The sequence below is a fragment of the Myotis nattereri genome, assembly GCF_964212035.1.
Source record: "Myotis nattereri genome assembly, chromosome: 1".
Classification (NCBI taxonomy): domain Eukaryota; kingdom Metazoa; phylum Chordata; class Mammalia; order Chiroptera; family Vespertilionidae; genus Myotis; species Myotis nattereri.
The window spans coordinates 110,307,547-110,332,035 of NC_138075.1; the positions used below are offsets into that span (position 1 = coordinate 110,307,547).

A 24,489-nucleotide genomic window follows, 5' to 3' on the forward strand; every position below is an offset into this window, starting at 1 on the left:
CCTGTTAGCCCCTGCCCTATCATGTCTGCTTAGCCATACCCATATTGCTTTGCATACCCATGCTTAAATCAGTTATTGACCACCACCATGATTGATTTAGGAATTAGTCAGCTTTCTATCCTGAGAGGAGGTTATCTAAACAAAAATGGGTTTTGTTGTGAGGGTAGAGGGGTCTGAATGTTGGGTAGGTAACAACAGTCTACTAAGAGAGGGGAAAAACTATTTACTCTAAAAATTGCTTACCTGTGGCAAGGGCCTATTGAAGGTGCTACGTTGGAAAATGCAGGCAATTTAACTATTGGGTCTGCTGGAGTGATTTGGAATGATAGTATAACATTAGTTTAAGACTGGGGTTAAGTTAATATTGTTCAACATTGACCTCTAACACCAAGCACAGATCCCAGTAGATAGCTGTAGATGCTTAATGAAAAGTTTTTGAGTGATTACCCATAGGAAAAGGCCAATCAGAATGCTCCCATGTGTAAAATGGTGTTTTGGATTCATTGAGCAGGCAGTGTGATTATAAATGCAGTTGGCTGAGCCCTGGCTGGTTTGGCTCAGTGGATAGGCTTGCGAACTGAAGGGTCCCAGGTTTGATTCCTATCAGTGGAAAATGCCTGGGTTTCGGGCTCAATCCCCAGTAGGGGGTGTGCAAGAGGCAGCCGATTAATGATTCTCTCTCATCATTGATGTTTTTATCTTTCCCTCTCATTTCTGAAATCAATCAAAATATAAATGAATTGCCGAAACCGGTTTGGCTCAGTGGATAGAGCGTCGGCCTGTGGACTGAAAGGTCCCAGGTTCGATTCCGGTCAAGGGCATGTACCTGGGTTGCGGGCACATCCCCAGTAGGAGATGTACAGGAGGCAGCTGATCGATGTTTCTCTCTCATCGATGTTTCTAACTCTCTATCTCTCTCCCTTCCTCTCTGTAAAAAATCAATAAAATATATTAAAAAATATATATATAAATGAATGAATGAATGAATGAGTAAATAAATAAATAAATAAATAAATAAATGCAGTTGGCTGGAAATCAGAGACTTGAATAGACCACCCCCATTCCTTTCTTCAAAATAAACTATATTTAGCTTTAGAGCAGCGGTTCTCAACCTGCAGGTCGCGACCTCTTTGGAGGTTGAACAACCCTTTCACAGGGATCGCCTAAGATCATCGGAAAACACATATATAATTACATATTGTTTTTGTGATTAATCACTATGCTTTAATTATGTTCAATTTGTAACAATGAAAATACATTCTGCATATCAGATATTTCCATTACGATTCATAAAAGTAGCAAAATTACAGTTATGAAGTAGCAACGAAAATAATTTTATGGTTGGTGGTCACCACAACATGAGGAATTTTATTAAAGGGCCGTAGCATTAGGAAGGTTGAGAACCACTGCTTTAAAGGAAACTATGATTTGACCTAAATAGTGCCTTAAAATAAGCATGAAGTATTTGACTCATAATATTGATATTATTTCATTTGGTTTCTTGTATTTCCTCCTTTAGAACTAACCATTTCACCCTGGCTGGTGTCGCTCAGTGGTTAGAGTGTTGGCCTGTGCACTGATTGTCCTGGGTTTGATTCCTGGTCAAGGGCATGTATCTCGGTTACAGGTTTGATAGGTCAGGGCATGTGCAGGAGCCAATCAATCTCTCTCTCTCTCTCTCCCTCTCCCTCTCTGTCATTTGCCCCCTCCCTTCCACTAAAAAGCAGTGGAAAAAATATCCTAGGTGAGGATTAACAGCCACAACAAAATAGAATTAACAGTTTCTATGACATTGATAATAACTCTTGATTGGATCATCAGTTTATTTACTTAATATACCTGCATATTATATACATTAGATATAAGACAAAAGTACAAATTTAAAAGGATTAGATAAACATGAAGTGAACTATATTAAAGTAATATTTTACAAGTTCAAATATGGTTTAATGGTTCAGAATATTTTTTGCTTTATAAAAAACTAACATTTGTCATAAAAACTAAAAATGGAACTTCCATTTGACCCAGTGATCCCACTTCTAGGAATATATCCCAAGAAACTAGAAACACCAGTCAGAAAGGATATGTGCACCCCTATGTTCATAGCAGCACAATTTACAATAGCTAAGATCGGGAAACAGCCTTAGTGCACATCAGCAGATGAGTGGATTAAAAAACGTTGGGACATCTACACAATGGAATACTATGCTGCTGTATAAAGGAAGAAGCTCCTACCATTTGCAACAGCATGGATGGAGCTGGAGAGCATTATGCTAAGTGAAATAAGTCAGTCAGAGAAAGATAAATATCACATGATCTCACTCATTTGTGGACTATAACGAACATAAATCGATGAACAAAACAGATCTGGAGACAGAAGCATCCATCAAATGCTCAAACCTCAGAGGGAAGGTAGGGGAGGGTGGGGTAAGGAGGAGAGATCAACTAAAGGACTTGTATGCATGCATATAAGCATAAGCGATGGACGCAGACAACAGAGGGCAGGACTGGGGGGATGGGAGGGACAATGGGAGGATAAGGACATATTTGTAATACCTTAATCAATAAAGAAAAAAAAGCTGCCATTGACGCTTAAAATCCTGAAAAACAAAAACAAAACCTAACATTTGATTAGAACAGAGTGATTAACTCTGAGTCATTGACTTTTGCAGGGTAGAGGGGAATGATGGACCTGTTCATTATCTTGATTGTGATGATGGTATCACAGTGTATGCATATGTTCAAATTAATCAAATTGAATACATTAAGTATGGCAGGTTTTTATATACAAGTTATACCTCAGTAAATCTGCTTAAAAAAAATTACCAGTAATGCAACTCATGAGCAGGTGGACCACAGGTGCATTTTTTCTGAGCTCCTAGGTGTGAGTCCAAAGCAGCAATAGAACTTGGCTGACTTTCTGTTTCTTTAGTATTTTCTCTTTCTATTAATATTGTGTTTTTCCGTTGATTTTTAGAGAGAGGAAGTGGGGGGGAGACAGAGAGAGAGAGAAACATTGATGTGAAAGAGACACATTGATTTGTTGTCTTCTGTGCACGCCCTGGCCAGGGCCGGGGATCAAGCCTGCAACTGAGGTACATGCCCTTGACCAGAATCAAACCCGGGACCCTTCAATCCAAGGACTGATGCTCTATCCATTGAGCCAAATCAGCTAGGGCTCCTGTCTGAGATTTTAGAATTGAAAATATATGCTCTATTTCTCTGTATGTGTAGGGGTCTGTAAATCAGAAATGTCTTTACTTGTACAAATTAAAAAGGATTAGATAAACATGAACTATTTTTACAGTAATATTCAAATATTTCAAAGTAATTTTTCTATTAAGCATTATTTGGTTAGAACAGACTGATTCTCTGTGAGTCATTTTTAAAATTTTGGTATAACCCTAAGGAAAATAGTAACTGCTGGTTCTTAGAGAAAAAATTTAATGTAAGGAAATGGTTGAGTAAGTGTTAGAATATTTTAAAAAAAGCAAAAAGGGAAGAGGTTGGAGTTATCAGAACCTCAAATTTCAGAGAAGGGGCTTCAGAGAGCTGATGCCAGTACTTCTGAGGGGAGCAATGAAGCTGGTTGTGTCTATACATGTCAGAAAGTAATGCTGGAGACTAGAACCAACTGCTAGGGCAGTGATGGTGCAAATAGCAAGCAAAGGAAGAAATAGTCCCTTCCAGCCTCTTCAGGTACCTACTGCTGGTGGTGGAAGCTGACAGGAAGCCAGCTAAGGAAAGAAAAATGTAGTTTGCAGAGTTCCAGTCCCGATTCACAAAGGGAATCAGGACTGGAGTTCAAAGAGATAGTTTAAAAAGTGACACATTTAACACTTTGAATGAAACAGATATTCAAAGAACTGGTCCCAGGTTCCGTTAATTAAATTTTTATTTTATTTTCATGGCAATCATAGCAAGAAAGAATACCTGAGAGGCATGATGTAGAGCAGGGTGAGCAAATTTCCTATAAGGATCAGATTTTATTTTTTTTTTTATTTTTTTTTTAAAATATATTTTATTGATTTTTTACAGAGAGGAAGGGAGAGAGATAGAGAGTTAGAAACATCGATGAGAGAGAAACATCGATCAGCTGCCTCCTGCACACCTCCTACTGGGGATATGCCCGCAACCCAGGTACATGCCCTTGACCGGAATCGAACCCGGGACCTTTCAGTCCGCAGGCCGACGCTCTATCCACTGAGCCAAACCGGTTTCGGCAAGGATCAGATTTTAAATATTTGAGGCTTTACAGGCCATAAGATCTGTCTCTAATACTTGGCTTTGCCTTTATAGCACAAAAGCAGCCTTAGACAATATGTAACAAATCCTATATAATAAAAGCCTAATATGCTAAGTATCTGGTCATCCAGTTGTCCATTCAACCAATTAAAGTGTAATATGCTAATGATATGCTAAGGCTGCTCAACTGCTCACTATGATATGCAGTGACCACCAGGGGGTAGATGCTCAATGCAGGAGCTGCCCCCTGGTGGTCAGTGCACTCCCACAGGGGGAGCGCTGCTCAGCCAGAAGCCAGGCTCACAGCTGGCGAGCGCAGCGGCGGTGGCGGGAGCCTCTCCCGCCTCCACTGCAGTGCTAAAGATGTCCGACTGACGGCTTAGGCCCGCTCCCCGCGGGGTTTAGGCCCAGCAGTCGGACATCCCTCCCACAATCCGGGACTGCTGGCTTCTAACTGCTCACCTGCCTACCTTCCTGATTGCCCCCAACCACTTCTGCCTGCCAGCCTAACCCCTAACCGCTTCTCTGCTGGCCTGATTGATGCCTTACTATTTCCCTGCCGGCCCGATCACCCCCAACTTCCCTCCCCTCCCAGCCTGGTCGCCCCCAACTGCCCTCCCCTGTTGGCCCAATCGCCCCCAACTGCCCTCCCCTATAGGCCTGCTCGCCCACAACTGCCCTCCCCTGCTAGCCTGATCGCCCACAACTGCTGTCCCCTGCCGGCCATCTTGTGGTGACGTCGCGCCAGGGCATGACACCACCTAGGCTTTTATTATATAGGATATTTTACCACACACAAAAAAATGATGTAACTTTACTTGCATCTTTAACTTCTTGTTATAGAGCATCACTCTTTGCTCAGATATCTCAAATACTGGCATGAAACCTCATAAGGTGTCAGTTAACCATCCATACATTAAATTCATAAAGATTGATTTCTTGTTGGTTTTAGTAAAAAGAATGTAAATAAAATATTTAGTACAGTCTCTCTACTCCCAGTAGACCATCCTGTGCACATCTGGGTATGCACACACCCACTGTATTAGAGACCTGTTTCCTAATAGAATGGTTTTACTTAATATTGAGGCAGTACATTAATAATTTTGCAAACCGGACTTTTTCTCTAGTTCTTTCCTTGCCAACATACATTGCTGATGGAGTTATCCTGACTTTGTGTTTTCATGCCTACTCTCCCATTCCTAATCCAGCTCTGCTTTTCATCCATATTTCTTGAACACTTTATATAAGCTTCTATTATAACACTCATCACATCATATTTTATTTATTTGCTTATATATCTCTCCTCCTCCCTTTTTGAGTAGCATGTCTTGGTTATATACTATATTCCCAGCACCTAGCTGTGGCACACAACATGCTCTGACTAAATTATTGGAATCAGAACTTACCCAGCCATTGACAAGCTTCTTAGTAGTTCATAATTAATCTGAGCTATTTTTGGTGGTTCAGCCAGCTCTTCCTTCCAAGTGTAATTTTGGTCAGCTTTAGTTTTTTTCCAGAGGTCTAAATCTCATTTTTACTGCCAGCCACAGCCCTTTTTCATACCAGTATTTGGCAGTTAGGAAGATTAGAACACCAGTTACATTTGCAGAGTCCATAGCTTTCAGAATAATTATTGTAAGTAATCTTGCTGGTGTTGGTTAATTCATTAAATACCTACTGACTCGGTGCTATGTGCTAGAAATCCTGCTGGGGATACACAGTGAGCATTTTACATACAAGGGAACTGAGAAGTTGGATGACAGGTATAAGATTCTATATCGAGTGAACTGACAGAACTGTGACGAGATCCTAGGCCTCCTGACTCATGGCCCATTGGGTGGAAGGGAGTTGCTCTGAGAAGAGTTAGAGCAGGATAGTTGGGATGGTACTTGTAAGAGGGTTTGTTTATGATCATCCTAACCTCTACTTGTGTATTTTCAGTAATTGAGGAGCCTAGTGTCTTCAAGGAAGTACCTTACATTTATTTAGACCATGTTGGAGGTTCAGTTTGGCATACCGGGCACCTGGTCCAACCTTTCAGGTGGTCAGATGAGGATCAGAGTACAAACTCAATTCAGGATTCTCTTGGAATGAATGGTTTGGAGAATTCTGTGGGGTCTTATGCCTTCGCTGCTAGGAGAGTAATTGACTGATGTGTGTCAGCCAAATGGAGTCTTAGAGACAAAGGGTGCCTGGCTGCCCTGTTGCTGATGTGTATCTTGGTGTGGCCTCTGCAGGATCAGGTCAATATGGTCCTTGTCATTATTTGATGTTTCAGAAATTGTTTACCCAGAAGTGATAATTTTTGAGAAAAGAGATCACATTAATCCAAAGATCTAAGGACAGGTTTATAAGTCAAAATACCTACTTAGCCCGGCCAGTGTGGCTCATTGGTTGAGAATTAACCTATGAACCAGGAGGTCACAGGTTTGATTCCCCGTCAGAGTACGTGCCGGGGTTACAGGCCCGATCCCCAGGGAGAGGCATGCAGGAAGTAGCTGATTGATGATTCTCTCTTATCGTTGATGTTTCTATCTCTCCCTCTCCCTTCCTCTTTGAAATCAATAAAAATATATTTTAAAATAATGATGTATAGTGGGAGATGTATATCTGGCTCAGAATCTGGAATCTGTCTAAACCAGGGATTCTAACCCACTGGGCTCTAGCCTGGTGCCAAATTAAAAATCAGAAGGTTGCTTGCTTGCTAAGAAAGAATTAAGAGCTGGTTGAATAGTATCTTCCTATGAGTGTCTGTCACATTGAAGTATTCTTTCTTAATTGCTTAACATTCAGAATCAAACCACCCAGACTTGTAGGAGGAGACTACTGTATTTTTGCCCTTTTGCTTTTTGATATTCAGTTGTCAAAAAAGCCTCTCTTAGCCCCGGCCTGTGTGGTTCAGTTGGTTGGAGCATTGTCCCATACACGGAAAGGTGGCAGTTTTGATTTCTGATCAGGGCACATACCTGTGTTTTGGGTTTAATCCCTAGTCAGGGTACAGGATATGTGAAGGAGGCAACTGACCAAGTTTCTCTCACATCGATGTTTTTTACTCTTTCTCTCAAATGAATTTTTAAAAAATTAAGCCCTGTGCCGTAACCGGTTTGGCTCAGTGGATAGAGCGTCGGCCTGCGGACTGAAAGGTCCCAGGTTCGATTCCGGTCAAGGGCATGTACCTTGGTTGCGGGCACATCCCCAGTAGGAGATGTGTAGGAGGCGGCTGGTCGATGTTTCTCTCTCATCGATGTTTCAGACTCTCTATCCCTCTCCCTTCCTCTCTGTAAAAAATCAATAAAATATATTAAAAAAAAAAAATTAAGCCCTGGCCATTGTTGCTCAGTAGTTGGAGTGTCATCCTGCGTATTGAAGGGTGGTGGGTTTGATTCCCTGTCAAGGGCACATACCTGGATTGCAAGTTCAATCCCCTGCCTGGTTGGGGCACCTGCAGAAGGCAACCAATCAGTGTGTCTTTCTCACATCAGTGTGTGTGTGTGTGTGTGTGTGTGTGTGTGTGTGTGTGTGTCTCCCCCCCCCCCCCACCCCGCCACCATCCCTCCCTCCATTCAACTCGTTAAAAATCAATGGGGCGGGGGAATATCCTCAGGTAAGGATTGCAACAACAACACAATTTTTTTTAAAAGCCTGTCATTACCAGTTTCCTTCGGGAGAGAGAACTGGTTTAAACTTCCAGGAGTACCACTGATTTTCTTGTTATTATTATTATTTAATCCTCTCCCAAAGATACGTTTTTCATTGATTCTAGAGGGAGGGAGGGAGGGAGGGAGGGAGAGAGGAGAGAGAGAGAGAGAGAGAGAGAGAAAGAGAGAGAGAGAAACATTGATTGGCGGCTGCCTTTCGTTCACACCCCGACCAGGGATTGAACCCGTAACCTGGGCATGTGTCCTGACCAGGAATTTGGTATTATGCTGTAGTCAACTGAGCCACACCGGCCAGGGCAGTACTGCTTATTTTATATTCACTATTACTTGGGTAATATATAAAATCTATTATTTCATGAAATTTGTGGTAGTTTGTGCTACTTAATATGATTGAAGAATAGCTTACCATCTTCACTTTGATTCCTGTAACGCTCTCCACAAAGGACTGATGCATTTTCTACTTCCACTGAGCACTTTTCTGTGGGCACACTGAATTTAGTTCCTATTTTTTTCTCCAGGGTCATCTAGTAGCAGGCACCCAAATCAGGCAACTCCAAAGAAAAGTGGTTTAAAGAATGGCCAAATGAAGAATAAAGATGACGAGTGCTTTGGGGATGATATTGAAGAGATCCCAGACACAGATTTTGATTTTGAAGGGAACCTAGCCCTATTTGACAAGGCAGCTGTGTTTGAGGAGATTGATACATATGAGAGGAGAAGTGGTACCCGTTCCAGGGGTATCCCAAATGAAAGGCCTACTCGGTACCGCCATGATGAGAACATCCTGGAGTCAGAGCCCATAGTCTACCGACGGATCACAGTGCCCCACAATGTGAGCAAGGAGTTCTGCACAGGTGAGTTTTGCACAAGATCCCACATCCTCCTGGCTGCTCTCCCCTTCCTGTTATGCTTGGAACAGAATGACCCAGATTCTGACTTAGAGTCTTATAGTAGGAATTAATTAAAGTGGCTTGGTGGTTGGCAATTATTGTCTCTTGGGGATTATGGCCAATACAACATAATTACCTATCATTGTGAGGGAGTTGATTTCTCTACATGTCCATTTATATCCTGCATCTGGCAGAATCTGTTCTGCAATTTATTTAGTACTAAAGACTGGTGCACGAAATTCATGCACGGGTAGGGTCCCTAGGCCTGGCTGGCAGTCAGGGCTGATGTGTGGGGTGACTGGTGGGGCGATTGGGGCCCCCTTGCACCCACCTGGGCTGGCCTAGTGCCGCTGGTCTCCTCCCTCTGCAGAGTGACGGGTGGGGTGATGGGGGCGGGGGGCGGGCACTGGCACCTGCCTTGGCTGGTGGCCTGATGCCGCCTGCTCACTGGCCCCACCCCCCACTGCCACTGCTGGTCAGAGCCTGCGGGCTGGGGGCAGCTCCTGTGTTGAGCATCTGCCCCCTGTTGGTCAGTGCACATCATAGCGACTGGTCGTTCCACCATCAGTTGATTTGCATATTAGGGTTTTATTATATAACACTAGAGGCCCAGTGCACAAAAATTTGTGCACTCGGGGGAGTGGGGAGGGCCCCTCAGCCCGGCCTGTGCCCTCTCGCAGTCTGGGACCCCTCGGGAGATAACGACCTGCTGGCTTAGGCCTGCTCCCGAGTGACAGAGGGCAGGCCCAATCCCTAGGTGCAGCCCTGGTCAGGCTCAGAGCAGGGCTGATTGGGGAGTTGGGGCGCTGCCCCCTGTCATGCACAGAACAGGGCAGATCGGGAGGTTGCAATGCCACCCTCAGTCAAGCTCAGGGTAGGGCCGATTGGGGGGTTGGGGCACCGTCCCCTGTCACACTCAAGGCAGGGTTGATGGGGAGGTTATGGCGCCACCCCCTGTCACGCACAGAGCAGGGCCAATCAGGGGGTTGGGGCAATGCCCCCTGTCACTCACAGAGCAGGGCCCATCAGGGGAGTTGGGGCTCCGTACCCTGTCACGCACAGAGCAGGGCCGATCAGGGGGTTGAGGAGCTCCCCCCGTCACTCACAGAGTAGGGCCGATAGGGGAGTTGGGGCGCCGCCACTGTCACAGTCAGGGTAGGGCGGATCAGGGGGTTGGGGCGCCGCACCCTGTCACACTCAGGGCAGGGCCGATGGGGAGGTTATGGCTCTACCCCATCACACACAGAGCAGGGCCCGTGGGGGGCGGTCAGGGCGCCACCCTCTATCACCCACAGAGCAGGGCCGATCAGAGGGTTGGGGTGCCGCCACTGTCACACTCAGGGCAGGGCCGATGGAGAGGTTATGGCTCTACCCTGTCACACACAGAGCAGGGCCTGTGGGGGGGGAGGGGGGCACCGCACCCTGTCACACACAGAGCTGCAGGGTGATCAGGGTGTTGGGAAGCTCCCCCCTATGAGGCACAGAGCAGGGCTGATCAGGGGGTTGGGGCGCATTCCCCTGTCACGAACAGAGCAGGGCGGATAGGGAGGTTGTGGCCCTGCCTCCTGTCACACACAGAGCCACAGGGCGATCAGGGGGTTTGGGCGCTGCCCCCTGTCAACGCTGATCCCAGTGCTGGGAGGCCTCGCGGCTCCGCTGATCCCGGTGCTGGGAGGCATGTTACCCTTTTACTATATAGGATAGAGGCCTGGTGCACAGGTGGGGGCCGGCTGGTTTGCCCTGAAGGGTGTCCCGGATCAGGGTGGGAGTCCCCACTGGGGTGCCTGGCCAGCCTGGATGAGGGGATGATGGCTGTTTGTAGCTGGTCACACAGCCTTCAGGGTGGGGGTCCCCACTGGGGTGCCTGGCCAGTCTGGGTGAGGGGCTGAGGGCTGTTTTCAGGCTGGTGGGTGACTGAAGCTCCCAATCGCTCCTTTTTATCTTTTTTCTTTTTTTTTATTCTGGGCCAGCTTTAGCTCTGAGTCTTGGCTCCAGCTCTTAGGCCTCGGCTGCTGAAAGCAGGTATCTGGTTTGTTTGGGTTCTATAATCGAAACACTGTTTCAACTCAAGCTCTGAGATCCCGGCTGGCTGAAAGCAGGTTTCTGGGGTTTTGTTTAGCTTCTATATTTGTAAAAATGTTTCAAACTGCAAGCTCAGAGGCCGGCAGCGGCAGGCGGAGAACGTTAGCTTCCTCCGTCACTGAAGCAAGCAAGCCTCATGTTCGCTTCAAGCTGCCTGGCTGCTGGCCGCCATCTTGGCTGGCAGTTAATTTGCATATCATCCTAATTAGCCAATGGGAAGGGTAGTGGTTGTACGCTAATTACCATGTTTCTCTTTTATTAGATAGAATGTTATGATTAATAACTAAAGGCATATGGGCCAACTATCTAGATTCACATAATCCAATCTATTTTCACCTTGGCTTCCCTGTATTGCCTGAACATTTTAGCAGAAGTTTAACTCTTCATTAATTATTTGCTGTGGTAAAAAACAGTTGGAGATGAATGTTTGAAACCACTGGTTAAAATTAGGGTTTCAGTAAATTACATTTGTTTACTACACTGTCTTCATCTCCTGCTAGCCCTGGTCATTGAGGGTTGACTAGTCATAATTGTCATATAACAAAACAGTACCTTGGTAATTGTGTATATCACTGTATATGATAATCTAGAGCAGTGGTGGGCAAACTTTTTGACTCGAGGGCCACAATGGGTTCTTAAACTGGACCGGAGGGCCGGAACAAAAGCATGGATGGAGTGTTTGTGTGAACTAATATAAATTCAAAGTAAACATCTTTACATAAAAGGGTACGGTCTTTTTTTTCAATAGTTTTATTCATTTCAAACAGGCCGGATCCGGCCCGCGGGCCGTAGTTTGCCCACGGCTGGTCTAGAGTCTATTACCCCAGTGCTTTTTAAGTTTCTTTTTCTTTTTTTTTTTTTTAGCAGTAGAGTCTTCAAACATATAAAAGCAGGTAAAAGCAGCTGTGGTAGAGGTGTTCTTCCTCATCTCTGTCCCTTCCTCCCAAACCACATTCTTAACGGGGCTTCTTGGAATATAGTTTGAAAACCATTGTTATAGAATTATCTTAAGCTAAAGTGGGAATCATAATCATTTTAATAGGTAGAGAAGAAACTGAGTAATTGGTTTGAAGTTTTGAATGTAAATTTTGAATGCTAGTAGTGCTTATAGGGAGAATTATGGAGCCAGCTTAATTATATGGAAAAGAATCAGATCTGACATGGCTTTTTTTTTTTTTTAATATGTTTTTATTGATTTCAGAGAGAGGAAGGGATAGGGAGAGAGAGAAACATCAATGATGAAAAACATCAATCGGCTGCCTCCTGCACAGCTCCTACCGGGGATCAAGCCTGCACCTCAGGCATGTGCCCTTACTAGGAACTGAACTGTTCATGGTGGATGCTCAACCACTGAGCAACACCAGCCAGGCTGGCAATGGCTTTTGTAGACAGCTATAGAGCTCTATTGTATTTGGTTTTGCTGTGTGTAGAAGTTTGTACCTGCTTTTCATGTGAAGAAAAAAAAAAGACTGTCAAGCTAAGAACGACTCCTAAATTGTTTTCATCTATCACTAGCAGACTCTGGCAGAGATGCCTCTTTACTAAGGTAGTTTCCTAAGTGTCATTGAGTGTATCTTGCTGAACTTTGATTTTTACCACCTATGTAAAGGCAAACAGCGTAGTTCAGAATCAGGCTTAATTTAACTTGCCATGTTTTAAGTTTTTCAAAGGCAGCTCTCATCCAGCAGTTCAGGTAGTAGTACCTCAGGTCTGCCATTCCTCTACCTCTGACTGCTCCCCTCTTACTGCCTCTGCTGGTAGCTCTTTGGAGTGAGGTGGTTGGTCATTCAGTATGTGGTTTCCCTGGAATTCCTAAGCTCAGGGAGATGATAGCCTGCCTTGGAGTGAAGTAACTAACTGGGAGAGAATAACAGGGAGAATCAATAAAGTGTCAACAGGACTAAGGCATGGAAATGAAGCCCTTTTGCCTAGCAGGGTTTATGTTGGAAAAGGAGTCAGCAAACAGTTATCTTCCTGAGCAGTTTCTACCCGTGATTTTTATCTCAGCTTCAGATCCTAGGCATAAATAAGCCTCAAAGCAGGTTTTACGGAATGTTATTCAGATATTGCATAGATGGGGACACTTTTCCAATTGGATCGACTACCCGAATGTTAGGATCAGAATAAGGCAAACTATCTGGAATACGTGGGGAAACAACCTAGGTTCATACAATGTTAGTGTTAAGTTACTTGCTTACCTAGTATTATACTTTCCTCTTCTGACTGCAGTTAACAGGAAGGAGAATATAGTATGAGAAGGTCAATTTAATGGCAAAATAGACTATAGTCTTTTCTCTTTAGTATGCCCTCAGAAATTGGCCAACTTAGATCAGCCATTACACGAAAAGTGGCTTGGATAGCTACTCAATCTAGCCTTGTGGCATTCATGTTCTAGAACAGTGATGGCGAACCTTTTGAGCTCGGCGTGTCCGCATTTTGAAAAACCCTAACTTAACTCTAGTGCCGTGTCACATATAGAAATTTTTTGATATTTGCAACCATAGTAAAACAAAGATTTATATTTTTGATATTTATTTTATATATTTAAATGCCATTTAACAAAGAAAAATCAACCAAAAAAATGAGTTCGCGTGTCACCTCTGACACGCGTGTCATAGGTTTGCCATCACTGTTCTAGAACCTCAAATACCTTGTTTTCTACTAATCCCCAGACCCAGAGAGGCAACAGAAGAAAAGTAACTACCCATTTGGTGATGGCTGGGGTTTTAGGTTCTGAGAGCTCACTGCTGGTATTCCATATACTACTGCATGCCAAGTGGTGTTAACAGTTTATAAGACATTACTATTGCTTATACTTCTTCTCTTGGCAATACTCTTCACCAACTGTGGGTGCTAAGAGGGAACAATGGTATAAAAGTTCTGTTGATTGGGGAAACACATTCAGGAAGCAACTAAATTTAACTCTTGATTTAAGACAAGTCTTTTCTCTCTGGAAAGCCCTTTTGAGTCTTTTGACAGTACAGGCAGTCCTCGGGTTACGTCAGACTTGATGCACCTTGTTTCATGGTTATGTCGCCATCTCCCATCCTATCTAATAATAGACAAACATGGTAATTAACCATACCTCTGACACGCATCCCATTGGCTAATCAAGGTGATATGCAGATTAACTGCCAACCAAGATGGCGGCTGGCAGCCAGGCAGCTGAAGCGAACAGGAGGCTTGCTTGCTCCAGTGATGGAGGAAGCCAAGGTTCCCTGCCTGCTGCTGCCGGCCTCTGAGCTGCACTTTAAGAAACAATGTTGCAGTTATAGAAGCTAAACAAACCCCAGAAACCTGCTTTCAGGCAGCCGGGCCTCAGACCTGGAGCTGCAGCAGTGTTTCAATTATAGAAGCCAAACAAACCCACATACCTGCTTTCAGCAGCCGAGGTCTCAGAGCTGGAGCTGAGCCTCAGAGCTAAAGCCGGCTCTCAGTTCCAGTGATAGCCATAGAAGGTAAATAAATCCCAGAATAAAAAATAAAGAAAAAAAGGAGAGGTTGGGAGCTTCAGTCACCTGCCAGCCTGAAAACGGCAGCCTGAAAAGAGCCCTCAGCCCTCACCCAGACTGGCCAGGCACCCCAGTGGGGACCCCCACCCTGAAGGCTGTGTGACCAGCTGCAAACAGCCATCATCCCCTCATCCAGGCTGGCCAGGCACCCAAGCGGGACCCCCACCCTGATCCGGGACACCCTTCAGGGCAAACCAGCTAGCCCCCACCCATGCACCAGGCCTCTATCCTATATAGTAAAATGGTAATAGGCAAACTAACCCTAACAGCAGAAGGACTGGGAATTACTGGTCACTATGACACAGACTGACCACCAGGGGGCTGACGCTCAATGCAGGAGCTGCCCTCTGGTGGTCAGGGCACTCTCACAGGGGAGGAGCTCTGCTAGGCCACAGTACAGCCATCAGCCTGGCTTGTGGCTGAGAGGTGGTGGTGGGAGCCTGTCCTGCCTCCTCAGTAGCGCTAAGGATGCCCGACTGCAGTTTAGGCCTGCTCCCCGCTTGCAAGTGGGCATCCCCCTAGGGCTGCTGGGCTGCCAGAGGGATGTCTGATTGCCATCTTAGGCCCAATCCCCCGGAGAGCGGGCCTAAGCCAGCAGGTGGTCATCCCCTGATGGGTCCCAGACTGTGAGAGGGCACAGGTCGGGCTGAGGGATCCCCCCCCCCCGCCCCGCCCCCTGAGTGCACAAATTTTTGTGCACTGGGCCTCTAGTTTATTTATTAAAAAAAAGTTCCTTCATTTCGATGTATGTACATATGTGCTTTATGTTTTTTATTATCTACCACTAGTAAAGGTCAGGAATTCTTATCTTTTTTTAAAATTTTTTTTACTGTTTCACTTCATTACTGCTGTGTTTGCGCTCCATGTGAGTGACGTAGGTGCTTATGTAGGCAGGTTCCAACTTACAGTGAAAATTGCGTTACGTCGCGCCGTAGGAATAGATCTCTGACATAACCCAAGGACCTATTGTACTGTTGTCTCCAGCAGTCACAGCCTATCAGATATTCCTCCAGCTTGGACCTACTCTGCTAAATAATGATATCAGAGGCCACATCCGTGTGTGTTAGGTTTGGCTATAAAATGCTAGATGCATGTGAACACTCGAGGTCCCCAAAGAACACTGGTCAGGAGAGTGGTAAGGCCTCAGAGAATTTTTGCTCAACACTCATAATATTCTAAACAAAATATTTAAGACACATTTGGATCAGTCAAAATTCTGTGTGTCGAGTATGTTTCCCTCCACGTCCCGCATGGATTAGGGTTCGGGATTTGAAAGAGGAGCCGCACACAAATGAGAGAGAGAAGAGACAAGAGACAATTTGGAAATATTGGGGAGCCAGGCGGGCAAGTCCAACTCAAGGAGAGGAACTTCCCCCAATGCTCAGGCTGCTCCAACCTTTTATTTGATCTGGGGTAGCCCTAGGGTAAGGAGGTTTGTCTGGGGTAGCCCTAGGGTAAGGAGGTGTATCTGGGGTAGCCCTAGGGTAAGGAGGTTTCAATGACACACAGATACCGGCATGATTAAAGGTAGGGAGGTTGCTTCAGCTACCATTATCTAGATCAGGGGTGGGCAAACTTTTTGACTCGAGGGCCACAATGGGTTCTTAAACTGGACCAGAGGGCCGGAACAAAAGCATGGATGGAGTGTTTGTGTGAACAATACATGTTAACACTGCTGCTGGTGAAGGAGCAGAGGGGAGAGCAAGAGAACCCTCCGCTCTTTCGGCTCCGCGGGCCGGATAGAACAGCCGAACGGGCCGGATCCGGCCCGCGGGCCGTAGTTTGCCCATGGCTGATCTAGATTAACTGGGTGGTGCACAGCCCTGACTGTTGCTAGGGCTTCAAGGTTACTAACTCTGTCTATACTCAGCTAGTGAAGACAATAAATGGACTTCGACATCAGCTGTGCTTATTGAAAGTTATTCAAAGACAGTCCTTGTGTTCAGGTTATTAAAATGTACTGGGAAATGGCAATCTATTTATATAAAAACCCTGGGTATAATGCCCGTCATGTCCAAGGCTTGACTAACGGGAAGGAAGTCAGTCCTGCAGGGGGTGCCTTGGCAACGGCTGCGCCCTCCCTGAGCTGTTTCCCGCAAGGGGGAGGTTTGAGGCAGGAACCCGCCCTAAGAGCATGGACGCACTGAATCCTGGGTCGCCTTGCCAAGGGCTGTGCTCTCCCAGAGCTGTTTCCCATGAGGGCGAGGTTTGAGGCAGGAATCTGCCCTCAGAGCATGGATGCACTGAGTCCTGGGTCACCTTGCAAAGGACTGCACCCTCACCGAGCTGTTTCCCTCGAGGGTGGGGTTTGAGGCAGGAACCCGCCCTCGGAACGTGGATACACTGAGTCCTGAGTCTCCTTGCCAAGGACTGTGCCCTCCCTGAGCTGTTTCATGTGAGGCCTGAGGGAAGTACCCACCCTCGGAGCACCAGGAGTGCCCAGCGGCAGTCAGTTCTGGGTTGCTGAGGCGGAGGGCACAGCGTGGTAGAATTCTGGTTCTGGCCCAGCAGGGGACGTGGTTGGCCTTCAAACCAGACCCTGACAGTAGGGAGGAGGGAGCCCCATTCCTCTCAGAATCTACTGTTGGATAGCTTGCTGTCAGTGGCCTGCCAGCCAAGAAACCCATTCTCCTACACCCCAGACCCTGACAGGAGGGAGGAGGGAGCCCCATTCCTCACGGAATCCACAGCTGGCCAGCTTGCTGTCAGGGGCCTGCCAGTTAGGAATCCTATTCACCTGCATATCTGTATAAAGTTTTAATACATTATATTAGAGGTCGTGGTGGTACTGTTTTACCCACAGCGTCTACAGGAATTGCTGCAAATTTACTTCCCAGTGGAAGGACCTTGCATTCCCAATATAAATTACCAATTCCATTAAATGAAACTTCAATTTCTAGACTCGATATAAACAGTGAAGTTGCTAAAACTATTAAAAAGGCCCAACTTCTCATTATTGATGAATGCACAGTGGCATCCAATCATGCTATAAACGCCATTGACAGATTACTAAGAGAATTACGAATATGAATGTTGCATTTGGTAGGAAAGTTCTCCTTCTTGGAGGGGATTTTTGACAATGTGTCAGTATTGTACCACATGCTATGCGATCGGCCATAGTACAAACGAGTTTAAAGTAAGTACTCTAGTGTCTGGGGATGTTTCAGAAAGTTGTCTCTTACAACAAATATGAGATCAGAGGAATCTGCTTATAGTGGATGGTTAGTAAAACTTGGAGATGACAAACTTGATAGCAGTTTCCATTTAGGAATGGATATTATTGAAATCCCCTGTGAAATGATATGTAACGGATTATTGAAGCTACCTTTGGAAATACAATATCTATAGATAATATTAAAAGTATATCAAAACGTGCAATTCTTTGTCCAAAAAAATGAGCACGTTCAAAAATTAAATGAAGAAATTTTGGATATACTCAATGGAGATTTTCACACATATCTGAGTGATGGTTCCATTGATTCAACAGATGATGCTGAAAGGAAAATTTTCCCATCAAGTTTCTTAATAGTATTACTCTTTTGGGAATGCCGTGTCATAAATTAAAATTGAAAGTGGGTGCAATCATCATGCTATTGAGAAATCTTAATAGTAAATGAGGTCTTCGTAATGGTACCAGTTTTATTATCAAAAGATTACAACCTAACATTATCGAAGCTGAAGTATTAACAGGATCTGCAGAGGGAGAGGTTGTTCTGATTCCAAGAATTGATTTGTCCCCATCTGACACTGGGCTCCCATTTAAAGTAATTTGACAACAGTTTCCCATGATGCCAGCATTTGTGATGACTATTAATAAATCACAAGGACAAACTCTAGACAGTAGGAATATTCCTACCCGAACCCGTTTTCCGACATGATCAGTTATATGTTGCTTTCTCTCGAGTTCGAAGAGCATGTGACGTTAAAGTTAAAGTTGTAAATAGTTTATCCTAAGGAAAATTAGTCAAGCACTCTGAAAGTGTTTTTACTCTTAATGTGGTGTACAGGGAGATATTAGAATACGTTTAATCACTTTAACAGTCATTGTTAGCATCACTGTTGTTTTTATTTTTATTTTTTTTAATATATTATTGATTAAGATATTACATATGTGTCCTTGTCCCCACGTTACCCTCTACCACCCCTCCCCCCCCCCCAGCTCATGCCCTCACCCACCCGTTGTCCGTGTCCATTGGTTAGGCCTATATGCTTGCAATATAAGTCCTTTGGTTGATCTTTCCCCCTTACCCCTACCCTCCCCTACCTTCCCTCCAAGGCCCAACAGTCCAATCAATGCCTCTCCATCTCTGGATCAGTCCTTGTTCATCAGTTTATGTTGTTCATTAAATTCCACAAATGAGTGAGATCCTGTGGTATTTATCCGCTCTCCAGTTCCATCCATGCTGTGGCAAATGGTAAGAGTTCCTTTTTCTTCTTCCTCTTCTTAAAGAATACCTTTCAGCATTTCATATAATGCTGGTTTGGTGGTGATGAACTCCTTTAGCTTTTTCTTATCCGTGAAGCTCTTTATCTGACCTTCTATTCTGAATGATAGCTTTGCTGGATAAAGTAATCTTGGTTGCAGGTTCTTGCTATTCATCACTTTGAATATTTCTTGCCACTCTCTTCTGGCCTGCATGGTTTCTGTTGAGAAATCAGCTTACAGTCGTATGGGTATTCCCTTGTAGGTAACTGACTGTCTTTCTCTTGCTGCTTTTAAGATTCTCTCTTTATCTTTTGCTCTTGGCATTTTAATTATGATGTGTCTTGGTGTGGTCCTCTTTGGATTCCTTTTGTTTGGGGTTCTCTGCGCTTCCTGGACTTGTAAGTCCATTTCTTTCACCAGGTGGGGGAAGTTTTCTGTCATTATTTCTTCAAAAAGGTTTTCAATATCTTGCCCTCTCTCTCCTTCTGGTACCCCTATAATTCTGATGTTGGTACGCTTGAAGTTGTCCCAGAGATTCCTTACACTATCTTCATATTTTTGGAATCTCTTTTCTTTTTTCTTTTTCGGTTGGGTATTTTTTGTTTCTTTGTATTTCAAATCTTTGACTTGATTCTTGGGATCCTCTTGTCTGCTGTTGGATCTCTGTAAATTATTCTTTATTTCAGTCAGTGTATGCTTAATTTCTAGTTGGTCCTTTTTCATGTCCTCCAGGGTCTCACTATACTTATTGAGGGACTCACTAAATTTATTGGCGGTTTCCATAAAATTCTTGAAAAACCTTATAAACGTGGCCTTGAACTCTATATCCAGTCGTTTGCTTTCCTCCATTTCTGCCATTTGTGACCTGTTCCTTTGTCTCCGCATTTTGGCTGCTTCTCTGTGTTGATAGAGTGGCCCTGCGCGCCCGGTGTCCTGTAGGGCCCAGTGGCTCAGCCTCCCCAGTTACCTGCGGTGGACACTCTTGGTGCACTCTTGGTGCCTAGGTTGTTGTAGGATCACTGGGAGGAATTGACCTCCAGGACAATTGGCTGTGGGAATCAGCTGTGTCTGAAGTGGGAGAACTTTTGTGCTGAAGACACCCTTCTGGGGCAAGACTTGCTTCAGTGGGGCTTTGGTGCTCACTGAGTCTGCTCCCTGAGTGTGTCCCTTATGGATCTGAGGAGTTGCAATCTGGATGGTCCCCCTCTGATACTGGGTACAGTGGCTCCTGGATCTAAGGAGGTGCTAATTCAGCCTCTGCCTGAGGCCACACAGCAGGAGCCACGAAGAGGCTCAGCTGTGAAGCAATGCAAGCCGCTGCGGGGCCTTGGGCCTTCTCTTGGAAGTTCCGGGTCTGCCTGGCTCGGCTGCAGTTAGGTACATTCACATGCAAAAGCCTCTGCCGCAGCCTGGGTGGGGCGGGGTCTCAGGGAGTCAAAGGGCGTAGAAAGAAGCAATGGCTGATTATCCGCGCCCGGAGTCGCGCGTCTCAGTGACCCGATAATTGCTGCAAGCACCTCTGAGGGAAAGCCGCACTCAAGTTCGCCCGCTGCCCGACAGTGCAGCTTCTCCCCGTATGAGTCCTGGGTCCCCAGAGACTTCCCGGAACCGGAGTTCAGAGCAGTCGGGAGCTTGTGATTCAAAAAAAACAGCCGCGTCCTCAGGTGCCACCCTCTTTCCGTGCGCGCGCGAGCCACTGTACCTCTGCACTTCACCTCCGCAGCTCCTCTGGCTCTCAGCATGCTTTTCTTTCCTTCTAGTTGTAAAATTTACACTCAGCCAGGCTTCCTGTTGTTCTGGATGATGTCTGCTCTGTCCTTTGCGGTATTTTTCAATTGTTGTGGGAGGCGACAATTTCCCGGTGTTTATCTATGCCACCATTTTAGTTTCTCCCGTGAAATTTCCACTGTTGTTTTTATATCATGCTTTTATTGTTTTTATGTCATGTTTTTATTGTTTTCATATCATGGTTTTGTTGTTTTTATATCATGCCTCTGTTGTTATATTCTTTTGTTACTGTTTGTTTATTAAAATTTATAAATTATTTTTATATACATTTTACTAATTTCCTTTCATCTCTCACACTTCTATTATAGAGAAAGGGCAAATAGCAATATTAAAATATTTCCTCTAATTCATTCCCTTTTAATGTGCACGAACTTTTTGCACTGGGCCATTAGTATACTATATATGCCTGGCGTCCAATGAGAGTGTACTGCGTGTTCAGAAGCAGGAGAGGTCTGGAAGACTAGGCTGATCAGAGCAGGCTTCACAAAAGGAACAGGACAAAAGCCCTGAAGCATGGGCAGGATTTCATCAGACAAACATGAAGAGGATATTCATGAGTAGGCTGGGCAGGTGCTGGTGAGGAACGGTCCTCTATTGGCTGGTTTGGCCAAGGCAAAAAGTTTGTGTTGGGGAGGAGAAGGAATTAAAAATAGCTTTGGACAAAAGCACAGAGAGCCCTGTGTGCCAATGCTGTCCTTGTCCTATGGCCATGGGGAACAACTGAAAGATTCTGAAAATGACATAATCCAAATTTCTTTTTGGAAGACTTTGAGTCTATTTAGACTCAAACCTGTGAGGCAGGAAAAACATCAGTGAGAGTCTAGTTGCAGTGAGATTGCCTGATTGACGCCTAACTCCTCCCCTGCTGGCCCGATTGCCCTCCCCTGCTGGCCTGGTCCCCCCCAACTTCCCTCCACTGCTGCCTGGTCCCCCCCCCCCAACTTCTCTCCCCTGCCAGCCTGGTTCCCCCCAACTTCCCTGCTCAGCCACACTTAACAGAATCAGCCGTTGTTCACACAGCTCTCAGCGGCCCGACAGCCAGGACTCTCATTCACCGGCATCTCAGGCTGTGACAGTAGAGAGGTGTGGACTATGTCCACCTATCTATCTATTTAGACTGGTATCATGATAGAATTCAGGGTAGAATTCAGGGAATTTGATAGGTAATATGCAATAGGTAATAGGTCAGGACACTCTCACATGGGAGGAGCTCTGCTCAGCCACACTTAACAGCCTCACTATAACCCAATTTGATTATTGAAAACAAGTGGGAAAGGATCAGGTGACCAAGAAGATTGAAAGGCATTAAACCTGTGAGGCAGGAAAAACATCAGTGAGAGTCTAGTTCAGCCGTGGGCAAACTACAGCCCGCGGGCCGGATCTGGCCCGTTTGAAATGAATAAAACTAAAAAAAAAAAAAGACCATACCCTTTTATGTAATGATGTTTACTTTGAATTTATATTAGTTCACACAAACACTCCATCCATGCTTTTGTTCCGGCCCTCCGGTCCAGTTTAAGAACCCATTGTGGCTCTCGAGTCAAAAAGTTTGCTCACCCCTGGTCTAGTTGCAGTGAGATTGCATGGATTTATAGCAGCTGTTCTCAACCTGTGGGTCGCATCCCCTTTGGTGGTCGAACGACCCTTTCACAGGGGTCGCCTAAGACCATCCTGCATATCAGATATTTACATTACGATTCATAACAGTAGCAACATTACAGTTATAAAGTAGCAACAAAAATTATTTTATGGGTGGGTCACAACATGAGGAACTATATTTAAAGGGCCAGAAGGTTGAGAACCACTGATTTATAGTGGGCTGAGTCCACTGACCTGTAATGCTTTGTGGCTGAGCCCAGAGAAAGCAGATACTAGAGTTACTACACTGAGGAATAGTGGTGAAGGAGTTACTAACTATTAAAGCTTTCAACAAGGAAGCTTCTGTAGAGTCAGAGAATTGAGATCCATAGCTGAAAGGGGGCTGCTGAGCCTGTTCCCTTATCTGCAAATTGGGATAATACTTTTAAAATGAGATCATGTAGAAAAGCAGCTAGTACATTGCCCTGTTTATAATTGTAACTAGAGGCCCAGTGCACGAAATTCATGCACAGGGGTGGGGGAGGCAGTGTTCCTCAGCCCAGCCTGCACCCTCTCCAATCTGTGACCCAGGGATCAGGCCTAAACTGGCAGTTGGACATCCCTCTTACAATCTGGGACTGCTGGCTCCTAACCGCTCGCCTGCCTGCCTGATTGATGCCTAACTCCTCCCCTGCTGGCCCGATTGCCCTCCCCTGCTGGCCCGGTCCCCCCCAACTTCCCTCCCCTGCTGCCTGGTCCCCCCCAATTTTCCTCCCCTGCCGGCCTGGTCCCCCGCAACTTCCCTCCCCTGCTGGCCTGGTCGCCCCCAACTGCCCTCCCCTGCTGGCCTGGTCGCCCCCAACTGCCCTACCCTGCCAGCCATCTTATGACCACATGGGGCTGGCCACCTTGTGCAAGGGCATGATGGTAATTTGCTTATTACCTGTTTATTATATAGGATTTGTCAATATGTGACTTCAAATGTGAATTTCAAAGGCTGTCTCAGTAGTGTAATTTCAAAGTGTCAACTTCTACAAAATTTCTATTATGTATCAGACACAGTTCTAGATACTCTGGTAAGTCATTGTCCAGCACCTCAGGGCCTTAGAGTATAGGATAATCAGATGTATTTGGGGTGACAGGAAGGTGAGGTGAAGGTCTGGTTCAGAAGCAGCATCACTATAAGCAACATCATAATATTGACTGTTTATTGCGTATTTATTCTGTTCACATGCTTATGTCAGTTAATTTTCATGGCATTGCTGTGAGGTTACACTGTTACCTCCATTTTTTTTGTTATCCCCATTTTTCTGGAGTTAAATGTTCCAGTATATCTTTCATTGGGAATGACTTTTAAAGTTTTTTGAATTCTTCATTCCCAGGTTCTATTAAATTCCTCTCAGGTTTTTCTATTCAAGAACCTTTTCTTTTGGGTAGAATTTTTATTTCTACCATTTGTTTGCCACCTTGTAGCCTTCTTCTGTCCTCAAGTACTTGGACGCCCAGATGGGAGGCTGGGGATTGTTATTGGTGCAGGCTCTGAATCTCCGCAATTAACCCACCTGCTTGGCCTAAGGGTGTACTCTGCCTCTACACTACGTGTCTGCTAAGATTTAGAGAGCAGCAAGTGTATGAAATGACCTGAAGTACACTAGTTACTGTCTTCCAAGAGGATCAAGTCAAAGTTTGAGTGAGGCACTCTAGTCTGGACTCTCTTTGAGTGTAGCACTACTTACCCCACTTATGCACACCCATTTCTCTTGGTGAAAACAGTTTTCCTTCCTACTCTGAAGGGGAGCAGCTGATGAAGTCACAGTTGTTTTGTAGCTTGCCTTTCTACTTTTCCCACCATAACTAGTTAGGTCTTTGAGCTTCAGGGAAGATGATCTCATTGTCTTCTTAAACATTGACCCAGCCTATGTGGTTCCTGCCTTGATCTCCTCACGACCCCAATTCCCCATCCTTTGTTTACAGGTTAGACCACATGCTACAGGGATACCATTTCCAGGGAGGCACCTCTCCTACATTACTTATTTTAAAAGCGCCACAGAGACATATCTACACTAATAAAAGAAAGATGCTAATTGACCATACCTTTGCTACACCCACAAGCCAATCAGGAGAGTATGCAAATTAACCCAACAAAGATGGCGGTTAAATTTGCATACTGCAGGTGGGGCAGGCAGTGCCAGATGCTGCCAGGCGGTCTGGGCCCCCAGATCGGGGACCGGGGAGGCGGGCCAGGCAGCGCCAGATGCCACTGCGGGTCCGGGCCTCCAATCGGGGAAAACGGGAAGGCAGGACAGGCA

At 45.3% G+C, this 24,489-nt stretch overlaps 1 protein-coding gene across 3 annotated transcripts in view; it reads left to right on the forward strand.

Annotated features, from left to right (window-relative positions):
* The window catches only part of EDC3 (enhancer of mRNA decapping 3), a 121,807-nt gene that overhangs the window by 64,576 nt on the left and 32,742 nt on the right, over positions 1–24,489 (forward strand). For all 3 annotated transcript variants that reach the window (XM_081084789.1, XM_081084790.1, XM_081084788.1), the window contains one exon: positions 8,423–8,758. In XM_081084789.1, coding sequence (XP_080940915.1) covers positions 8,423–8,758 — 336 coding nt within the window. The remainder of the gene's footprint in view (positions 1–8,422; positions 8,759–24,489) is intronic.